The sequence below is a fragment of the Protopterus annectens genome, chromosome 3.part1 (assembly GCF_019279795.1).
Source record: "Protopterus annectens isolate FY-2018-M chromosome 3.part1, PAN1.0, whole genome shotgun sequence".
Taxonomy (NCBI): Eukaryota; Metazoa; Chordata; order Ceratodontiformes; family Protopteridae; genus Protopterus; species Protopterus annectens.
In genome coordinates this window covers 1,417,887,841-1,417,912,754 of record NC_056732.1, presented here as the reverse complement: position 1 = coordinate 1,417,912,754, position 24,914 = coordinate 1,417,887,841, and the positions used below count along the sequence as shown (strand labels likewise).

The 24,914-nt window shown below is 36.9% G+C and overlaps 1 protein-coding gene across 3 annotated transcripts in view; it reads left to right on the top strand.

Moving 5' to 3' along the window:
- The window catches only part of LOC122798497 (metalloreductase STEAP4-like), a 295,739-nt gene that overhangs the window by 231,288 nt on the left and 39,537 nt on the right, over window positions 1–24,914 (top strand). For 2 of the 3 annotated variants that reach the window (XM_044067497.1, XM_044067498.1), the window contains one exon: window positions 3,021–3,188. The exons of the other annotated variant lie outside the window; for it this stretch is intronic. In XM_044067497.1, coding sequence (XP_043923432.1) covers window positions 3,021–3,188 — 168 coding nt within the window. The remainder of the gene's footprint in view (window positions 1–3,020; window positions 3,189–24,914) is intronic. 3 annotated transcript variants of the gene reach the window in all.

Here is a 24,914-nt window from a genome sequence, read left to right as displayed (position 1 = left end):
GACTCATTACAGTTGTAGATGTGACAGATGGACGAGATATGGATGACTGTTGTAATAGAAATGTTGTTTTCTGCACCATGGCCACTTAGCTGGCCTAAGCAGAGGAAAAAGTATAATACTTTTTAAATTTCATTCCAGTTGGTTGGCTGCAGTCATGTGACAAGATGATTGTTGTAAGACAAATGTCATTTACATTCAGATAATCTGGTATTGGAAAAGTTTTGGCTAAAAAAACCCAGATCAAACTGGGTACAATCTTTCTTAAGCTTGTCAATTTCACATATCTTTCCCATAAATGTGTCATTTCCACTGAGTATTTTCCATTTAACAGCAACATTTTACATTATGGTCTCCCTTGCTTGTAAATTATCCCAATTTTTGGCTAGTTTCAGAGGCTCAGGAGTGACTTATTTGAATTTAACCAGTGTTTTAGGGTGTCTGGTGAGGACTAGCAGGCTTGCATTGGGGTTACTCATGGGTTTTCAATTTTAGGTAAATCTTCTTTTCAAGCTAGAGAAACGTTGGTCACCATAGATTCACAGATTCATAGATTGCTACTATGCAAAAGACCCGGAAGGGGGGTCTTTCTAAGCCTATCAAAGTTTTCCCAAAGAATAATGACATGCTGTATCCAATCAAGACATGGAGGGCCAAACATTCATAAGTTACCTCTGTCCAGTACTGGTGTAAATTTCCTATTCACCATCCACTGATGTAGGCTGTGCTTAAATGGAATAATAGACAAACTCAGCTTCACATGGATGGGGAGCCTGTTCCATAATAGGTGCAGTCTCTGGGATACATGCTTGTCTTTCCAGCATGTTCTGTTTAAGTCAGAGACAAAATTCAGGTCCTTAGACCTTGTATTTTTGATACTTTTTGAGTTACAAATATGCAGGAGATTCATAAGTGTGGGGTTTGCAGATACCTTGTAAGCCAGTCATAAGTCACCCCTCAGCAATCTATATGAGACTGAGTAGAGGGAAAGGGCTTTAAGGCAGTCTGCATAAGGCAGACTTGTTATACCTTGTATTCTTTCTGCAAGGAACCTCTGAGTTTTCTTTAGTTGCTGCATATGCCTGGTCAGGTGCATACCAAAGGAAGCATTGCACTCTATGATTTGTCTAATAAGGCAGAGTACAGTGGGATAATGACCTCTTTGGACCTACATGCCATGCCCTTACTTATAAGTTGTGCAACATAAATTTCCTCATCACTGTGGCCATATGATGGTTGAAGGTAAGGCTACAGATCCCTGACCACTGTGTCAACTCTTAGGGTCATATTATCAACATGGTAATTGGCCAGGATGGTTGACATCCTAAAGGGTACAATTATGCACTTTTTAGCATATAGTTTAAGACCATGGCTTTGATACCATTTGGTAGTCAGAGATAGGCCTTTTGAAGAATGGTAGTGTCTTCAGGGAAGTTGATGACAACCCCCAGCTTGCAATCATCAGCAAACTTAGTTAGCTATAAACATTCAGTGTTTGCTTCAATTTCAGAGGGATAGATACCAAAAAGGTATGGGCCCAGTACTGAGCCCCCGGTGTGTCCGCTATTGACTGGCATCTTAGTGGAAGTAGTCTCACCTATTTGACCTCCTGTATCCTATCAGTGAGCTAAGACTGGTTGTTCACTCTATATTGTCTTGTTTCTTGATGGGGAGACTGTCAAGACAATTAGGATACATTTGTCTGCCCTTGTTCCTAGAATAGTGAGAATTTGCAGACAAATCCTGTTTGGTATATTGAGGACAGGGTTCATCTCTGCATAATTTGTTGGATTTGTTCATTTTTCATTTTGCTTTCTAGAACAGAATGTTAAGTTCATGCACGTTTTCAGAAAAAATAGTAATTAACCATGGTTACTGATATGAATGGAATGTATTGCAAGGATTTATAAACAAGTCTAAAATGGATTAGTTGAGAGTGCTATCAAAAATGGTGCTCTTGTTTGGTTGGTCATGCTTATACTGAGGAGACATGAAGGGTATGCCACTTAGTGTGGACTGAACAGGCTGTCCAGTTTGGGCTCTGGGTCATGCTGCTCTGTCAAATTCTGTTTAGTAATACTGAGACCTCAGTGGTCATTTATTCATTTACAAATTTTCATGTTGTTTTTGAATGAACTAGTCACAATAGCTGTAAAGTGTGTATTGTGTTCTGTGAGGATGCAAAGCAGAGCAAGAGCCAAATGATCATATTAAAAAAATTAAGTACTGAAAAGTTGCACATAGCTTGCTTTGTTTTTAAATAAGCATTCTGAAATGATTTCCAGGTTTGAATTCAGTTTTATGTTAAAAAATGTGGGAAAAATGTAAATTTATTTTTGAGTGTTCCTAAGTTTTCATGTAAATTATATATAGCACAGTATTTTTGACATTTCTTATTTTGGGTCTATTTCATAACACTGAAATTTCCTAACATTGAATTTCATAACATTGAGACCATAACATTGAAAATTCAAAACACTGAAAACCCAAAACATTGAAAAGTCAGAACACTGAAAGTGTGCTTCATGACATTGAAAACTACATTGCACAAGTAAATAAGATTTCCTTCACCTACAACAACACCTAACTAAGAAACACACTTTCTACTACATTTCTGCAGGGGGGCAAGCCCCCCCTGCACCCCCCAACTGGGGGGCTCTATTCCCCACACCCCCCATAAATTAAATATACCAACTCCAAGATTGCACTAGAGTGGAAAAAAGTTAATTTCCTAACCTATTGAGGTTAGGAAATTAACTTTTTTCCACTGTAATGCTTGCCCCCCTGCAGAAACATAGTAGAAAGTGTGTTTGTTAGTAGGTGTTGTAGTAGGTGGGGAGGATGTTATTTACATATGAATTTTAGTTTTCAGTGTTATGAAGCACACTTTCAATGTTCTGAGTTTTCAGTGTTTTGGGTTTTCAGTATTTTGGTATTTAGATGTTTTGGTCTCAATGTTATGAAATTCAACAATATGAAATTTCAATGTTGTGAAGTAGACCTGTTATTTTTTTCCATTGTAGGTAAGAGAAAATAAAACATATGAAGAACTGAACACCACCCTTGCCTGGTACAGTGATATATATATGTCTTTGGGTATTCTGGGATTTGGTCTGCTTATTTTATTGGGGATTACTTCATTACCATCTGTAAGCAACGCTGTCAACTGGAGAGAATTTCACTTTGTACAGGTAATGTAATAATATGTAATATCTAAAATGCTCAAAAACTGTATTAAACATAACAATACTACTGTAAGCCATAATATAGTGCATGCAAATCTATGATTATGCACCAAAAACAGTTAAATGACATGCTGGTTCAGTGCTGCTATAAAGCAAGACCCAACCTTAACAATGCTTAGAAGGATGCTTAACAATTGTTAAGCATCCCTAACCACTGTTAACATTGAGTCTGCACTAAAAGCAGACAGTGACAACCAGTAAAGAACAGCAGCAGGACATAAAATGGCTTTGTTTCAACTCCTGATTCTGCTGGCTATCTGATAAAGTACAGCCAATATTTTGAATTAAACTTCTTTGCATAGGCAGGGAATATGTAAGGATGTCAACGAATCAACCACTGTGTTTTTTTTTAATTATACTTTTGAATAACTTATAGTACGTGGAGTGCATAAATCTCCATGCACTATGAAGAAATAAGACTGGATCTGTGAATGTAACAAAGTGCTATGTTCTCAACATGCATATACATATATATATGTATATATATATATATATATATATATATATATGTGTGTGTGTGTGTGTGTGTGTGTGTGTGTGTGTGTGTGTATATATATATATGTATATATACAGAGAGAGAGAGAGAGAGAGAGATTAAAGATGACTAGATGACTTTACTAACCTAATAATTATTATTCAAAGATAAAAATTCTCAATTTGTTCCTTGAGGTAATTTTTAAATTCTTTTAATTTCATATATAGGATTCTATAAATAACCTGAAATGTCCTTATATCCATTAATGTATTAATACTTAGGGCATTATGATCAGATAAAGGAGAATGAATGGTTTAAAAATAATTCATTTTATTAAGTAAATCTGTACAGGCATAAATCCTTTTAATTCTAGTTTGCATCTCATGTGCATAAGAATGACTAAATAAAAATGACTTATCTTCTGCTTTTACTGTTAACTCAACTAAATTATTATTACTAATACATCTGTTTAATGGTTTAGCTGATGCCAGTATTTTAGCTTTCTTCTGTTCACTTATATCTTCTATACTAGATATGCAGTTAAAAATCCCCTGAAAACATTAAACTACCCTTCCAATGATTTTGCACTACATTTGAGTGAACTTTAGCCACTCTTGCACCTATTCCATTGATCTAGTAAAACTTAGCTGGTGTATACAATTTTCCATTGTATTTAATTATTACAAATGTATACATTCCTTTGGGATCATTAATGCATTCTATGACCTTAGACATTACTGTAGATGTTTCTCCTTTTTTTGCTAAAAGAAGCAGATGATAATATTTCATAAACTTAGTTGTTTAAATATTGTATATCTTTATCTATCAAGTGAGTTTCTTACAAGAATAGAATGTCTCCTCTATTTAATTTTAGATATCTCATTAATGATTTCCTTTTGTTGCCATTATTTAACCAATTTGCATTAATAGATCATCATCTTCTTTCAGCTTTTCCCATTAAGGGTCACCACAGTGGATCATCTGTTTCCATTTCTTCCTGTCCTCTGCATCTTGGTCTGTCACAGCAACCACCTGCATGTCCTTGCTCCCCACATCCATAAACCTTATCTTAGGCCTTCCTTTTTTCCTGTTACCTGGTAGCTTCATCCTTAGCATCTTTTTTCCAATATACTCAGCATCCCTCCTCAGCACATGTCCACACCAACGTAAGCTTGCCTCTCTGGCATTGTCTCCAAACCTTCCAACCTGGGCTTACCCTCTAATATACTTATTCCTAATCCTGTCCTCCCTCATTACACCCAGAGCAAATCTTAACATCTTTAACACTGCCGCATCCAGTTCTAACTCCATAGATAATAGAGTAAAACTATCCATTGTGTATATTTAAAAAGTTTTCCTTTAAAATATATGACACATTTATCTACCATGTTAATTTAATTATAGATATAATACTCTAAAACATTCCTTCAACACTATCTTAATATTCCACATTTTTTCTTCCTTTCTGTAAACTAAACTACTAAATCTCATAAACAACAAATATAAAGACAGTTTTACAACTATAACTGTATATAGTGACACTAAAACACACCCTACCACAGATACTAAAGTTCCTAGTTTGTCTATCAAATAGACAAACTACTATACTATCTCTCTACCTACCAATACCTAAAAATCATCAAAAAATAGCCAAAAGCTACTGTGACTTACAAAAAATTAATATAATATTATACATAAGTAAAAAAGTAAGAGACTATTTATTTAGTTATATATTTTGCCATTTAAAACTATTCCCCGTTACTACATACAAGTTTAATAATCCTCTTCTATTAATAAAAAATATTAAATAATCCAACAAATGGTGTACTATATACCTATTTATGCAATAGTAGTATAAATCATCCATTAAATATTCCAAAACTATTCATTCATTCAACATTATTATAACTAAATCTGTAAATAAATAAGTAGAACAGAGTGGAACCTGAACAGATAAAGATATCTATAAACTTACAGGTGACAGGTAATCTTATCATACTACACTGTCATACAAAAGGAAAATCAGTCCATATATATTTATCATGCTAAAAGATATACACATATTTTACAGATCTAACAAAATCTCTGAATTACTTTTTAAAGTACACATGTCTATATCTCAAAATTGTGCAACACTCTTAATATGACAAATATCAAAATATTTAAAAATAATTTAACTTATTAAACTACTTCATAAAAATATGTGCATTACTGAGGTCAAAGAGAATGCCTTGCTATTTCTATGGAGTCAAAAAATATTTGTAGTCTATATTATATTCAGAAGTTACAATGTGGTTAATTCAAATTCCATTCTTTCTTCCTGGGTTCAAATAAAATGAAAAATCTACTTTATGTTCTATCAAAATGGATGTACTGATTCACCAATATAACACTCAAATTTCTGACTTATGAAATGAGTTATTTCAGGTAGTCTTAGTGTTTCTCACAGCACATAATATGCAAAAAGCTTCAAAGTTCACATAACCAAGCTTCAAATTTCAACTTTCAGATTAATTTCAAATATTTTTATATGATTTTCTATGTAAATTATATGAGATCTGATACATTCACATTTCTGCCATATGAAGGTATATGCAATACATATCTTTCTTATAAGCAGTTTATTTAAATATATTTTTCTCTTATTTTCCCACTAATATTCTACCTTATTCTACATGAGTTGTATTTCTAAAATCACACACTAAAGACCTATTTAATCATCAGGTCTCTATTAGAGATTATAGAATATGTATATATTTCTTAAATAACTGATACTGCTCTTTTATTAAGCTTGTGTATTAGATATTTCATTCCTTGGGCATTTGCATATTATTCATAACATGTTTATTCTTCTCATTCATTATTATTACAAGCAAATCTTGACTATATATAAAGAATTCCTTCTCGTTTAATTTGAATGTGTGTTTTAACCATTGTGAACTGCTGTTCTAATCTAAAGTTTACATCCTGACATTAGAATTTGATTATAGCATGTGAAAAATGACAACTCACAGCAAACAGCAGCTGCTAATTTCCTCTGTAATTTTCCCATTCTTCTTAAGTCTTTTAAACTGTTCTGATCAATAACAAACATATAATTTACTTATTTCCATTAATATGTACAGTTAAAGCTAATAACACTGCAACATAAACTATTAACATTCTCCAGAATGTAAGCAAATTATATGTCATCAACAGCTCCATATAAAAAATTACTATAACTTTTGTTTTACCAATTCATTTCTAAGAAAAGAAAGGTGTGATTTTGAGCAGATGTCTCACATATCTACTTGAAAGAAAAAGAAAGTTCCATTCTGTTTTCGTAGACATCAGTGATGAACGTTGACCTAGATTTTCTTCAGATCATCTGCAAGGCAGGAAGCAAGGCAAGCAAGAATCCAGCATTTTGACAAAACTGAAATATTATTTTGTTCTCAAGCTTTCTTTAAGTGTTAATTGCTTCATAAATGACCCATGAAAGGAATGTGTTACACGGAAACAAAGAAAACAACATCACCAGGAATTTAACACTTCTAATTAACATATTGCTTACATCTGACATTCTGTTAACACAGCTATTTACATACTAAGCAAAGTTAAATAAATAAAATAACATTCTTAATTTATATAGTCTTAAAGTTCTATTGCTTATAATTTAATGACATTCTCTTACAGGAAGTATATTTAGAAGTACACTTATAAGTTTTTTTAAATGTAAAAATAGTAAAACTATTTATATTCCACAACATGAAAAATATTTTAGTGTAAAATATGAATGCATACTTACATATGTTTTGAAGATTAAAGTCCAATACAAACCTTTTACTTAAAGGGCAAATCTATTGTTTCAGAAAATAAAATCCATGCAGTCAGAGGATATAAGTCACTTGTTTTATGCTTTTAGTTTTAGAAGCAGTTCTCCAGGAATTCAGCTCACTCTGTCTCTTGGGGATATACTGTTCCACTCCATTTGTTCAGTATTATTAAAGATTTCATTGTTGTTAACAAAAGTGGATGCCTCCTCTGGCATATCAAACATTTTAGTTCCTTTAGAAAGAAGTAATTTGATCTTTGCAGGAAACACCAACTTGGCTTTTTATTGTTCTTTTTAAATTTTTTGATCAGTGATAAACAGGATTTATTTTACTCATTACTTTACTGGAATAATCATTGTCAAATCTGAATACATGTTCTCTTATTTTAATTTGTGGGCTGTGTGATGACAGTGCCCTGGCCCAGCAATCAAGGAATCTCAGTCCTCACCACTAACACCAAGGAGGTCATCTTATAGAATAGGAAATGATAACAAATACACACAGTAAAGTACAATTTCCTATAAGTGCACACAGAGATCACAGTCAGCCTGGGGCTGGTTGCTCCCTTGCTCTCCAGGTCCCCAATAAGACTCCCCACTGGCACAGCTATAGGGTCCAGATCTCAGCCTAGCTGGCAAGCAAACCTCCAGTACCCTCTCTGTCCCAGCAGTGCTTGTGCCCCTGCCCATGTAGCTGACACACCGCACACACTTTGAGATAAGTATTTATACAACTTCACAGACACTCCTGGGAAAGGCTGACACAGATTTTCTAGCTGTGCCTCTTTACCCAGACTATACAGTAGTAATTACTGCCACCACCAGCTAACAGTTATCAGCTACACACAGGCCCTTGAAAGGGTGTCCAATTATTAGTGTGCAATATTATTATCCAATTGGTAATGTGACTATTCAGTCTAAGGCTTATTAGAGTGGCTTATTACAATAAACTCTATAAATATGCAATGTACTCTAGAGCCTACTTGTCTCTACACAAACCAGCCACAGGTAAATGTTTTAAAAGTATTTAGAGCTTAAGCAATGTTGGAGTTGATGGTCCATGACAAAATGCTTATAGTCTCTCTCTCAACAATAGTTCTAAACTCACTAACAAACAGCCCTGCTAAGGCCCTCCCAAATTACATCATTTTGACACTTAGGTTTTCCCAGTATACACATTACATCATTTTGACACTTAGTCTGGCATTCCCAGGCCAACAAACTGCATTATGTAGCAATTTAGCACCTGCTCAGGAAACTACAACAATAAAAGACATTTCACATGTACACTCTAACAATTATTCTTTAAGTTAAGACAATAGAAAGAATGTGTTCAGCCAGCCACTTCAGCACCACCATTTAGATAATTGTAACTTCAAAGAACATTTGAAATGCTTGGCTTGGTTTTTCTTACAGCAGGTGGCAATGTTGCAACAATCTTGAAGCTCACATTTTACAGTGTTTTCTTTCATTTAAGAACACAAGCATGTGCTTTACATTTATGTATACAAATGATAGAATTATGTATCAAATTCTATTTGACTAGGCTGGCAACCTTTGCCCATCTTTCCCCAATCTTCACAGGCTGGACCATGCAGTTTTTAATATTTTATCTTTTTCTAGGCTAGACATAAACTTAACTATAATTGCATGTGGTGGTTAGTTTTCCTTCTTTGAAGGTGCTTTCAGGGATCTGTGTTCCCATTCAAGTTCAAAAGATAATGTTTCATGTGTATTTAATAGTTTATGTAGCCAGGTTGTTAAGAAGTTTATTATATTGTCTCCATTACACTTTTCAGGCATACTATACATTCTAATGTTATTTTTGTCTCAGTCTGTTTTCTAAAGCATCAACTTTATGATCCACTCATTTTGTTTTAAAAAAAGAAATTCATTCTGAGACTCACCTTCAGTTATTCTCCCTTCATGATCATTTAAAGCTTCGTCCATACTTTTGATTTGTATACTTCATTATTTCATAGGAATTTTTAAATGTTCTATCTTCTTTCTGGTCTTTTCTTTGAAACTTTCTATTTTGGTGTCCAGTTTGTCTGTTTTAAGTAACACATTCTGTATACCAGATATTATTGACTAGATGTCTTTTTTGCCACAGGAATCCTTAGTACCATTTCTTGAGTGTCTCATGTTGAAGTCTCTTCTCTCTTAACCAAGCAGTTGAAATTCTGACAGTAAAAGTGCAGCTTTTGAAAAACTTGAATCTATATTTTTTTCCTTTGACTGTTAATGAATAAAATTACCATCTTGGCCATGCTACCCCATATACCAAATTCTTAGTTATGCAATAGTGGAGAAAAGGAACCCCCCCCCCCCGAACCCCATTGCCACACTTTCCCATACTAAGTTACTATTCAACAAACTGTGAATCAATAAAACCAGTAATCTGATTCACAGGTTGACCAAAAAAAGATTCAACAAAATAAACTGAAACCATAGGTGTGTGTGTGTGTGTGTGTGTGTGTGTGTGTGTGTGTGTGTGTGTGTGTGTGTGTGTGTGTGTGTGTGTGTGTGTGTATATATATATATATATATATATATATATATACATATACACACATATATATATATATATATATATATATATATATATATATATATATAGGTATATACACACAGACATACACAAACACACACTTACTGTGTCTAGAATTATGCTGAATAAAATAATATTCAAATGACAGAACACTTAATAAAGGAAACAATGTAATATAAATAGTTATAATAAAAATACAAGACATTAGTAAAACTTGTCAGCTAAGTGATCAGGTCTGTAATGCCTCCTTATGTGAAGTCCTTTATAAACTACATTCAGATAAACCATATTCTGGACATTTACTAGAATAACATATAAAGTAATATTACTGATCAAAGGTGCAGCTAACTATTGATGCTCCTGGTGCAGTTCCCTGATCTGGTGCCCCGCTACCTTAAGTTGCTACATCTGTAGCAAACAGCTACTATCATTTATGCCACACATGGAACAGTACAGAGCTTCAGTTCTGACTAGAGATGCAATGCAGGTAATGCAATGAAGACTGATCATAATCTGTCAGTCACACTCCCTAAAACTTTGTACCCATTGCAGCTGTCCCCTTCACCCCACCCTAGCTACATTTCTCTTACTGATATGTATAAGTTTGCCTTAAATATTCAGCTGTCCCATCAAAATTGATTGATATCAATGTATTTTACTTAGTAACATAGTGGTCTAGTCGTATTTTAGCAACAATAGCCTTTATTTAATGCCTTTTCACATAAGTATAATGTTACCTGCATTTCTAATACTGATAAGTTAATTTATATATGAAGGTGACACTGGCATTATTCTTTACAAGTTGGTTGTATAACATGGAGGAGACAAGGAATATAGAAAGTAAATTTCAATTAGTTGTTAATTAGTTACTTAGTTTGTAGTTTTTGCCGTGGTAAATGGGCACCTTCACCTGAACCCAAAACGCTTCAAGATGCGCCTTACTGTTCAAAAGAATAAGGAGTTAATTTATATATTAATTTTACAGCCCACTTGTAGTCATGCTAAGTTTATAAATATTCTTGTATTGGTTTACTACTGGTGGTCAAGGACACCACATATACAAATGTAGATATAGCAAACTTTCTGGGTGACAGATTCAGTGAAAATTTCACCCCTCTGCCCCCCATCAGTAAAATGTTGCCTTTTTCTTAGACTTTTCCTGTGCCTCCTATACCTAACCGTCAACACTTGTAGGTTGTACCTGTTAACAGAGCTGTTAACCTTAAATTCCTATGTAGCTATATTTGTCTTCTCTTTTTTGTTCTTCCTCACAACCTTGTCAATAGCTATGAGTACCCTAATTCCCATAGCTTTTTTATCCCTTTGATTTTCTCCCAGTCTCCTAACTCATGTTCGATCACCTCTTGTAACACAGTAAAATTCACCTTTTAAAATTCCAATTTCATTGCCATTGTCATGTTATTTTTACCCACTCTAAACCACACATTTGCATGATCACTTGTGCCTAACAATACCTTAACCTCTACCCATCTGCACTGGTTAGGAGCCCATCCAGAATTCTGTTTACTTTCTGGTTAAAAACACTAAACCTGTTGCTGGTATGCACAAAGATTTTACATGATCCAAGAAGAATGCTGTATCATTTTACATGAAATGTACAAGGACACATCAGTATCTCATTCTGCCTGAAGAAGTTATGCTTAGGATAATGTTCAACAAACATTTCTTTATGTTATTGTAGGACCTTGTGAATGCCCACCTATGGTTTTCAAGATTGCACATGTGTGTGTGTGTGTGTGTGTGTGTGTGTGTGTGTGTGTGTGTGTGTGTAGGCATTTTGTTAATTGTATCAGTGTATCTGATGATCTGCAAGTCTGCTATTTTCACTTAAGTACACATAGACATTATGCACTATAACAAACCCCCCCCATCTTTAAGTTGAGGAGCAAAAAGTCCTCTCATACGTGAGGACCAAAATAAAAATACAATCCCTTCCTCCATTTATTTGCACAGATATATTCTCATGTGTAAACTTTGACTTGGTCACAATGTATATTACCTCAATGTGTGTTAGTGGAATTATCCAGATGTTGCAACACTTTTGACTTGACACTTTGTTATGCTGTTTCATCTCTTGTAAATTGTACAAGATGTTATTCTTTTTGGCATCTTCATACGCATATGTGCTGATCAACACAGATCTCTAGTGTACTGCATTGCCATTATACTTCAACCAACAGACAATATTGTAAGTGAATTGCATAGGACTCTTGTTGGCTCTCTTCTACACTTGGCCGTACTCCATGCAGACTGTCTTTGAGAATCCTGGAAGAAAGAGAACTAATGAAGATCTGTAAGAGACCTGAAATGAAAAACATGACAGAGAATGTGTTTATATGATATTTTAGCAGCATAGTGTAAAGAATTATGTAAAATATTAATGCAGAAACATGAATCTTTATGATGAATAAAGACCAGTTTACCCAGATTCAGCAGAACCAAAAACTTTGTTTTGAATCATCATAAAAGTATCTAATATTTATATCATACATTCTTAAATTCTGTTTTTAACCCTACAACTTCTTCATCAGACTCTCCAATTGTTTACAACATTTTCTGTGGAATAAACAACGGTGGTGCAGCTCTCATGAGCTATCTTCCTTGTAACATAAACAACAACCTTTTTATGATATATATCTGTTTTTTGAAAAGCAAATTTTGTCATAATCAGCTCTGAAATCTCTCTTCAACATTATACATATTAAAGTCTTCTATCCATCACTTATATGGCAACGATAAAGAACAAGTATCATTTCTACCCTCCTGTCAATTGTTTTTATCATGCCTGTTTTATTTTTCAATATATGATCTTCAGAAGCATGTGCCATTATGAAGATGATGAAATTATAATGTAAAATGCATTAAAAGTAGAATATGAGAGCTACAAAATCCTAATGCATACTATATCAAAAAGAATATAAGAGATACAAGGCCCTTATAAAAGTAAATAATACATAACATGATATAACAAGAGTTACAAAGGGAGCAGATTACATTTAAAAATAGCAGTTAGAGTGCAGTTTTGATGACAATGATGATGATGATATGTTTTTATCTCTGACCCCTTTCTAAGTTAGAGATGAAAGAGTGAAGGACTTTGGAAATAAGGTTTCTCATAATGGCAGCCAGCCAGTTCCCCACCCTCCAAAATGAATTGCAGTGTAATAGATGGGAGTTCCAGAGGTCAGCACATTTGTATTAAACTTGATGAAAGATTTTTGGTAGTGGAAGATCAGGGTCATTCTGCCTGATGTCATGCTCATTCTATCACCCTAACATTTTATGTATAGCATATTACAAACCCATATGTGATGTCAGCTGGAAATGTGAGTCTGCAAAGTTCACAGTTGCTTTACATAATGAAAGCAGAAGACAGATCTTAAGCTTTTCTGAATGATATTCTTTCCATTACTGCTGTACATGGTAAACCAGTTTGCAGCCTTCTGACTTTATGATAATGTGCATGCTTTGTAGTAACAATAAAAAATTCTGGGCAAAGTGAGTTAGTACTCACAAACAAAAGTCAGCCACATAGAAATCTTGATATAGGATTAGAAAGCAACAAGTGATAACAGTGAGTTTTACAGCTATTTAAATTCAATTCAAGAATATCCTCTCCATGAAATTTGTGATGAGTGTTACAATTAAGTTGTTATTTGGATAGTGTTTAAATGATAATGGAGAAGTGGTACAACCTCAGGTGAAAGGAATAATGATTATGATACTTTACTTCCTTAGTTATTTAAATCCAGAAATACAAACAGTGAGAAAAGTAAGCCCCCGGATTCACTATCCTTCCATGCAGGACTAGCTTAGTCCTGCATGGAAGCGGCTGCTTAGGAGCAGGATGGTAGCGCGTCGTGCGTAGGCGCCTGAGATCCTAATCTTACACGGAGTGTGTAAGAGTGCAGGGGGCATGTCTGAGAGCAGACCTAAGGTTAACAAATGACAATAAATAAATAAATAATAAATAATATATACACCCCTGCAATGAAGAACAGCAGACAATTTATAAAAGAATGAGTGAGACCGCTCATAGGTGTATGCATAGCCCCAGCAAATCCCCTCACATGTACAAGAGCAATAGTTAAAACAACAAATATAAAGATTTTTTTTTTATGAAACAGATTAAATTTAACCGTAGGTGACTGGGTTTGCCCATCGCTTAGCTATGGTTAATGCAGCTTAAACGGCAGAAGAGGATAAAAAGCAAGATATATGCAAATGAAACAGTATAGCAATAGTGTAGTGGGCAGAGCATTCACCTTACGAGCAGTCATTCTCGGTTCGAGTCCCACTGCAACACGTTCCGTTTTCCATGTCAAATCACTTTATGACCAATATTTTTAGTTGTATAACCTACTAAATAACATATATTTGTGAATTGGAGTACTGCATTAAATGCAGATGTGAGGTGTCAGTGTCATAATGCTGCAAAGTCCACAGATAATCACTCATGCCCCAAGCAGTATATGTACACAGGAATCAAGGATACAAATGGAAGGTAAAATGTGTAATGAATGATAACTCCATACAGCTTCCAAATACCCCACCTACCCAAGAACCATTAGACATTACTGTCCAAATTAGTGCAGTGGTAAGCAGGGGTAAGCACTAGTAAGCACGTGTAAGCACTATTAAGCAGTAGTAAGTGGAGTAAGCGTATTTAAGCACTAATAAGTGGGCTTAAGCCCGTTTGCATGGGGGTAAGTAATGCGCACACAGTTTAAGCAATATTGAAGCTAACACTCTGTAAGCATATTTAACTGAAGATTAGCATTTCTTACCCTCACGCAAACCTGCACAAACCTGCTTACAAGTGCTTAAAAGTGCCTTAATCACTCTTTATGCAACAGCCGCTGTTCTGTCCAGAAACAAAATAAACATCCTTTGCAGGTCTTGAACCCAGGACGCTGTACAATATAGTCACAGTGGTTAACCACTAAACCATCACAGCAGTGCATAAGACTGCTGTATCACCAAACAAATCCTCACTATAGGAAAATCAAACCGAACATGTGAAAGGAATCTATATACAGTCTTATGTTGTATAACCTACTACATAATATAAATATGTGAACTGGAGTACTGCAGTAAGCCCAGATGTGAGGTATAATTGTAATAAAGTGTTGAAGTTACCGAATAAACACAAGGACCCCCATACAGTGTATGTACACATGAATCATGGATACCAGACACATATATAACATGTAATAAATAATATATCAATGGCAAAAAGCAAATATTATGCAAATTAAATATTAAGCAATGCTAAGCATTGCACAGGCTGGCTTAGTAGGTGTAAGCAATGTGTAGGCCAGCTAACTCAATTTTCCCATTGGTAAACGATGCCAACCTTAGGTAAGCAGGTTTGCCCATAGCTTAGCCTTTTCAAAACCATCCAATCACAGCAAAGTGTGGGAAATTGGCCCTATTTAAACCCAACAGGTGGGAATACATCTCATAACTGGTTATGACTTCCCCTTGCAGGCACTATGTCTGGAATGGTAGAGGGTGTGCGCTTTCAGGCACAGCGCTGGGGCATCCAGGAGTCCAGAGTCATGGCAGGACTCATTATCAAAGACCATGAGCAGAGACTACTGCAGGGCCAGTACCAGGGTTCCCAATATAAAGCAGAAGCCTGGGACCATCTCGCCCATGACCTCACCAATGCCACTGGCATACCCTGAACTGGAGAGCAGGTCAGGCATCACAATGCTGACCTGAAGCGGTGAAAAGGGGATCTCTTGGATCAGTGGATCCAAGAGGCTAGGCAGACAGGGGAGGTCCCTATCACTCCACTTCCTGTTTAATAATTGCCAGCTCATGTATATTATGAATATGAATGGCTAAATATTCCTCTTATGTCCTTCACAGTGACAAGTGAGTGGGCTGTGAACCAGGAGGCCCATGGATGTCACTTGGAGAGGTTGCGACATGAGGCAGGTTAGTAATACTTTTGCATGTACTGTCATAGGAAATAAATCTAAAAGTATTAGTACGTTAATCGCCTATATAAAGCCTGTATTGTTTAAGGCAAGTACTGCATACAGCAGAGAATATGGCAGGAAGCGTCTCATATAGGTTGTATGTAAATAAAAGCATAATAGCCTGACAATAAAGGTCTAATTGCTGTGCTGCATGTGTTTATTCTGGTATCATATGGTAACGTAGATTTGCAATCACTTAATAGTACTGTTGCATTAAGCACTGTTACCAACACTGCGCAACATAAATAAAATGTGTAGGAATGTCTGTATATGACTGGTGTAATCTCCAGAGGTCATTTAATACAACTGAGAGAGACATAGACAAAAAACAGTGAAAAGACAGACAACAAAATACAAATAGCACACGCAACTGAGATGTGAACTGTTGTATTTTTAGCACACACAGCCATGGTTCAAATTCTGGGAGTGATAGTAGACTGCATACAGAATCATACCCCACAACTATACAGATAAGTCCAGAATGTCCAGTAAATTGGCCCATATCTGTTGCCTGTCACCCTGTCCCCCTGGGAAATCAGTGGGATGATCCCAGATGTTTAGGCAGCAAACAAGATATACAACTAATTGTCACACATCTATAAGAACAAATCTGTCACTCTAGCAATTCCCCAAACTGTTATGAGAGTAATAAGCCAAGTATGTCCCATCTACACCCCCATGTTGTCAAGCTGTGACCACAGTGTGTACAGTAACAGAGTGAGATTTATGTGCGTAATACTAATGTGGAATCTGGTAATCTGTGTGGCAACTTTCAGGTAGTGATATCAAACATTGCTGCCACAGGTCCGTCCGTTACGAACACTGTGCCTAGAAATAAAAGATTGATATCCTGTACTGGTACTGTTTGTGTGGCATTGTGAGTGTTGCAGTTGCTCTGAATAATAAGGTATCACTCATCCCTGTCACCCACACTGTGCTACACAACATAACTGTCTAGAAAATCCTGTATAAGAGTGTTGTAAGTCACTCAAGGTTTAAGAGGGCAAGAGCCTATATATGTCCCAGATCACCTGCACGTGGTTAAGACATGGCCAGAGTCTGTGCAAAAAGAGATGGATAGGTATGTGCATAACATCAACATGGAATCTGGGAGCATGTGTAGAAATGGTTAGTTAGTGTTGACAAACAAGTCCTCCACAAGTATACCAGGTAAAAGTTGTATACTGCAGGCAAAGCCAGTTCATGTATATAGTTGTCGACATCCATACCACTGTCCAAAGTAAGGCAATAGGGTAGTGTACTAATACTTGTAAGGTACAGATAGCATTGACTAGGAAAGTAATGTGAACTATAGAAATATACTAGTTGTTAATTGACATCCTTCTCTCCCCACACCATATCTGCAACAATAAACTAAATACCCAACTCAGTTGGTATGTGTGACTTAACTGTAATGTTAGGAAATATGGCTTATTGTTTGATAATTATTTAAATCTGTTTCTATGCATGTGATATGTTGAAATACTCCCATACTGGTAGCATGGTGCCATCAATGTACCTGCATGCTGTTGTAATTACCACTGTGGTCCCATATATGCATGTGTTCTGTTTGCTATGCAACTGCTCCACATCTGGTGTCAGGGTTATGGGGAATATCTTTGAATGCTGTTATACCTAATCCTGGAATGTGTTGACTATTACTAACCCACATATGTTGATAAAACATAAACACCATAGCACGTTTGGGAATGTGGGTCCCAGTGGACCCACCTGTCCCACCTCAGCTGCCTGTGGCACAGGGGACTAGCACGTTAGCTGCTTGTCATGACTAGAGGATTGGCCTGGCTCTCCAGCTCAGCCCCCAGCACAGCCACCTTCGAGTCTGAAAAGGTGCAGCGGTGACTGCCGATGGGTGGGGACCTCAGTCCCACTATTTCCACTAGGGCTTCCGATTTCTCAACACCCCTCCCCATCAAGGTGTTTACACCCCCACATGTGTCATATACCACCCCTGTATGCATGTTGTTTGTCTTGTCTGTTAAACTACCCAACCTACCTCCCCAAATATACCTACTATCCCTCCCCAACATCCCACTGTCACCTGAAAAAAAGGGGCAATCTGTTCCCAAAAAAAAAAATCTCCCCCCATACATAGCTGTCCATTTCACACACGTGTCCACTGGACACATGTAATCTGGTCTAATTTGCTTCACAACATATTATTGTTGTCATCACCCCTCTCTCTCGAGGGTTTGAGTGTCTAAATCTATCCCCAAATTCAGTGTATATGCACAACTGTTGCTGTAGAAGAAATGGGCAGATATGGACCTCCCCTACACCCTTCCTGCACATCCCTAGCCATTTTCCCTACTGTCTTTCCCTCTTTGTGCCCCTTTTTCAACACTTTCCTATCAACCCTTTTTTCTTTTCTTTTAAAGAAATTAGCACAGGTGTAAGCACTTTTACGCAGCAGTAAGTGGGTTTAAGCCTGTTTGCACAGGGGTAAGCAATGCCTACACAGCTTAAGCAATTTAGAAGCTGAGTATAAGAAACTGTAACCGAAAGTTAGCAATGCTTACCTCTGCGCAAACCCATGTAAACCCACTTACAAATAATTAAAAGTACCTTAATCACTCTGTATCCAATGGCCCTTGTTCTACCCAGCAACAAAATAAACAGCCTCTGCAAGTCTTGAACCCAGGACCCTGCACGCCATAGCCAAAGTGATTTGCTACTAAGCCATGTCAGATAAACATAACCTTGATGTTTTCACAAACATATCATTCAGCACAGTCATTCAACAGTACTGGACCATGCCAACAAGCATAACATCACCAACTTTTAATTCTTATAGGTAAGCACTTTCACACATCCAAACTGTGCTTCATCAGACCAAAAAGCTCCATTAAAACAAAGGCATATACATATAACATAAAATATTCAAAACAACCAATAAAAACATAGCATCAATCTGATGCTTCACTATTCAATTATCATTTAAAGAGATGTCTCCCCTTCAAAACCGGTTTCATAGAAATCTTCCCATTTAAGCCAGGAAATTTATCTGCTTGCATAACCAAAATCCAAGAGAGTTCACGACTCTCTGTATAGTTCATGAAATCACCTCCCCTCCTATTCTCAACTATAGATTCAACTATCCTAAAACCAAATTTATGTCTGGCTCCAAAATCTATAATATGTTTGGCTAATGCATTACGTGAATCAGAAACACTAATGCAATAGAGATGCTCTCTCATACATTCATGTAGAGATCTATTAGTCTTGCCTATATAAAAACATTGGCAATCCTTACATTTAGCTAAATAAATCAGATTCTTACTACGACAAGTAGCATTAACATGAAATATATGCTCAATACCTGTCACAGGGTGAATAAACACATTTTGACAGTCAATGTGACTGCAGAAATTACAGTGACCACACGGCCTAGTACCTGCGGCAAGTATATTTTCTCTCCTTTCTAATACATAAACCCTATGACATAACTGGCTTTTTAAGGATTTTTTATTTTTAAAAATAAATTTAGGTTTCTCTCCTACAATTCCTTTTATGTGCTCATCAAGATGTAGAATAGACCAGTTGTTTGTAATGATTTCTGTTATCCCTTTAACATCACTAGTGTAGATGTTAAACTTAATTAATGCTTTCACACATCCAAACTGTGCTTCATCAGACCAATAAGTTCCATTAAAACAAAGGCATATACATATAACATAAAATATGCAAAACAACCAATAAAAACATATACATATATATATATATATATATATATATATATATATATATATATATATATATATATATACATACATCTATAGATATATATGTTGACATATATATACAGCAATACACATATATATATATATATATATATTATATATATATATATATATATATATATATATATATATATATATATACATATAGACATATATCTGTAGATATAAAAGAGAACATAACAAAAACATATATGACAACATGCACCATTAACGGGGGTAAGAGGGCCCAAGCAACATACGTCTTGTACGTATAGATATCCCCCCACAGCCAAACACGTCTGCCCTGCAATACAGTACCAACTTTTGCAAATCCCATACCCAGGACCTGACACAACACGGGCACGAGATGTTAACAGTACTCCATCCCACATATATGATGTCAGGCTGGTATCAGTAGCATATCACACAGTACAGTCTGGCTACCATAGGGTAATGTACAATGTGGAAGCAATCAACATTCCTAAGATACATATACACAGGCACATATATGCAGATACATATATATATATATATATGTATATGTATATATATATATATATATATATATTTATATATATATATATATATATATATATATATATATACATATATATATATATATACATATATATGCATATATATATATATATATATATATATATATATATATATATATATATATACATATATATGCAACTACACATACACAGAGCTATGTATACAAAGATACATATGTAGAAGGTGCACCAATATGGAACAACCACTATGCCTATAGTTGCCACCTTACCAACTAGACACTGTATCAGCCACCCTTACAAATGGCAATTGTTGCCTGCAACATATAACCACAGAGAGGTCAAAGGTTATAACACCACACACAGGTTTGTATACATGGGAAAGTTTTATTTGTGTACTATTACAGTTGAATATTCCATGTCATATAGCTGTTTAGACTCTGAAATACATATAAACAGACTAATGCAACTGTCAAACAGATAAATTAATACAGTATTCTAGAAAGGATTACATATGTTGCTGTCTAGGCCAAGGCCTTCAAGTCATACAACAGTAAAGACAGACTGGGTCACAGGATAACAACCAATCAACAGTAAGTGTTGCAGATGTATAGTCCAGTAGCCTCTATCTAGACTCTGTACATAATCCCTAGGGGGTAAATACCTCACTTGACACAATGGGATGTATCTGTTGCATAACAAGGCATAACAGAAACCATTACAATCACACTGACAGACAGAACAGTCTGTATGGCAGGAGGCAGTAGGCCTGCATTTACCCAAGGTGAATTGTATGGTAATGTGCATCCAGATACCTCAAGGCAGCTTACTCCTGATACACCCACAAGTTGTAACAGCCTAGGTTAGTTATGGTGCATCCCCCCCATACACTGACATACAGGGCCAAATACCACTTTTACATACACTGGCCTCTGGACTGCATAAGGCCACACATGCATTGTGCAGATGAAGCCCACACATATATGGACCCAGACCCGCAATATGTGTGGGGGCCACAACAGCAGTGGAATGATGACAGGAATGGCAGCATGACATACTCACAGGCCACTACATACAACCCCTGACAGCATATCATATGGACAAAGCCTGGTATGTAGGTGGAGGACATAGGCTGGAACACAGGCCCATATGTGAAATAGTGTTGTCATAAACTAAGCAAGTCACTGGTGTTACAGGATAGTCTGCAACATACCCTTAGTCAGGAATGTGAAGTCAGAAAGATAAATGGATGTAGCCATGTACTGATAGCACTCAACACACACACAGCCAGTGATATATCTGACACAAAACCTGTGTGGTGGGCAGGCAAAACATAAAACGCACACCTCTGCCCATCAAGTGGATAGGCACACAGTTGAAAGCTATGCAGACAGACTGCAGTCCATGTTAAACTAGTATGTACATACAGACCCTGTAACACTGGTGCTATACAGTGCATACAACAACAGTACTCACACTCTCTCTTTGTAGTTCTGGCACCTTATACAAATGCATAGCTGGCCTAAGTGTGCAGGTCCTCTTGCAAAGATATTGCTACCCGCTGTCTGTAACACCATTGCCCACACACAGGAAGGATGTCCACCATACAGGAAAGGTAAAGGGACCATGCCCATATGATGTAGGGATTTACAGTAGTGGGTTGCCATGACAGTGGTAATTGGAAGTACTACACAGCTGGCTACATTGAGGTAGCAAGTGGAGGACACTGACTGATGCAGAGGCCATCACCTGATCATGTGCATCACCCACAAAAGCCATGCTGCAATCTATTCCAGGCAGCTCAATCCATTTACTGGAGAGAGAGAGAGAGACGCAGACGCAGAGAAATAAAATGAAAGAGACAAATAACCGTAAACATACAACAGCTCCTGAACTGCAACAACACCAGTAAATACAACAAAAGAAGCAGAAGGAGTGACAAAAAAATACCTCCTACAAGGATACTATCCACAACAGACTTCATCCCCACAACAGGCATGTGAAGAATATATGCATGTAATTGACTATAGTTCCTGGCCCATAATACTGAGGTAGATGATGTTGAATGGTATTCATGTGGCAATGGGTGTTGCTGTTGTAATGATCTGCAGCTGAACAACTGCTATGGACATTAGAGTCTGTTCCTGTGAGTAGTGGGCCATACCCGACAACTGTGTAGAGCAGCACCGACTGACAAGATATATGCCAATATAGTGTGTGGTGTGTAATGGAAGGGATGTATATTACTGTGGCAATAGCTGGTGGTGGAAGTAATGCCATAATGATGGACACATGGGTTCCACAGCCCACAACATGCAGGACACTCAGGTTAACCTGTATTGTAGCATGCTGAAATGCCATAGGTGTGTAACAGGGTTACCTGCAATATGGCCCTAAATATACCTCCCTAATTATAGGCTGTGTCCATATGTGGCCCCCATCTGTGTTGTAGCAAGGCAGAACAGTGCATCTGTGCAGGAAGGAGTTTTGAGATTGTGGACATGATGTCTGAATGTACCCCATATATAGGTATATATATATAAATATATATATATATATATATATATATATATATATATATATATATATATACACATATACACACATACATGTATGTGCATAGATGTACAGATACCCATATACAGACACATATATAAACACATATATACATCATATATATTTACACATATATGCATATGTATCTATATGCACGTCTACATATATACAAACACACACACACATATGTGTATGGTAAATTCATGTCCCCTATATTACCACCACAGTGCTGCTTGCTATGTGTGAGGGAACAGCACACAGAGCAATACTCACAGAGATATACAGCATGGACAGGAATGTCACATGTGAACCCCTTGTTGGGATCACATTGCTCTTATCTGTGAAGTAGGGAATGGGAATAGGGGGAAGTATGGCAGGTATATCTGTGGTGGTGGTCCGAATTGGTAGAGATAGAGGACAGCCTACAGGGGTGGTATATGACACATGTGGTGGTTAACCACCCTGGATGATGTGTGTAGTCTGCGATGTGGAAGCCCCATGGGCCCCAATATGGACACAGTGGGAACAAGCCTCCCACCCACTGCTACTCACAACAGCAGTCCATGTCCCGAAGGTGCCTGGCCTAGAGGCTGAGCAGGAGGAGCATGTAGAACCTGTAAATGTGTACTGGGTGCCTCAATGTGATGTAGCACATTCCACATGTGTCTGTGGGGCCCGCTATGGAACAGACCCTGGACCTAACCTCAGGGGACAGAATCATGTCTGTGTGTGCCCCCCAGGGCAGGGCACAACATCACCTGAGGTGGTTATACCTGAAGGTAGTGCTGGACCAGTTCATGAGGAGGGCCCAGGGTGGGTCTCACATGTTATGTGGCCTGGTAACATTGGCAGATGAGTATGGACAGGTGGTGCTGCTGGCAAATATGCCCTAAACATGCTATTGTGTCACTGTTATAGAACATATGTGGGTAGTAATAGTCTACACAATCCCAGAATATGTCCAACAGCATGCATAGATATCCCCAATAACACAGAATGTCAGATGTGCAGCAATCACATAGCAAGCATGCCACAGGCAATACCAGGCTACAACTCTTACCACACTTTTCGGCCACCAAACCAGGACCGAAACACTAAAGGTGGAGGAGTGTCAATATTCACCAAGGATATTCACACCACCAGGCTAGTTGGCCAACACAATGTGTCTGAAATTCTCCAAGTGCAACTAACACTAGGTAAGACTGCAATCCAAATTGTAGCTTGCTACAGATCCCCCACCATACCCCAAGATTCTCACTACACCTTTCTAAACATACTGGAAAATATTAAGATAGAATCAAACACCCTAATACTGGGTGATTTTAACTACCCTGCCATTAACTGGGAAAACTACTCATGTCCCAACACCTTTGCGCAACGGTTCTTGGAATTCATAAATTCCAATGCCCTGGATCAACTAATCCATAGTCCCACCAGGGGCTCCAATATCCTAGACCTGGTCATTACCAACATGGGAAATCAATGCTCCATACCTATGGTCACCCCCTCGTTAGTCAGGTCTGACCATAAGCTAATCACCCTTAACATCCACATCCCACCCCCACCCCAGTAAAGAAACCACCATAAAAACTTCTCCAAAGCCAACTTCATGCTACTCAAGTCAGAAGTGACAAACTTCATGACACCCATGCAGACGGGAACTGAAAGTTCAATTGCTGAATCCTACACTATGGCACTGTATGAGCACATCCACTCATGCATGAATCATGCCATCCCAAATAGAACCAAAATGCTCTCATCCAAAAAAAGGAAGCCAATCTGGTGGTCCCCTGCCATAAACAAACTTTACAACAAAAGGAAGAAACTTTTGCAGAAAAGAGGAAAATCCCAGGATGCAAAAAAACTCCCTTACTAGCCTCAGTAAGAAACTGAGATGCCTCATAAAATCCTCCAAAGCTAGTTACGAAAATAAAATTGCCAAATATTCCAAAGACAACCACAAAGCATTCTATAATTATGTCAAGAATCTAAATGGCAATGCTCAGATCT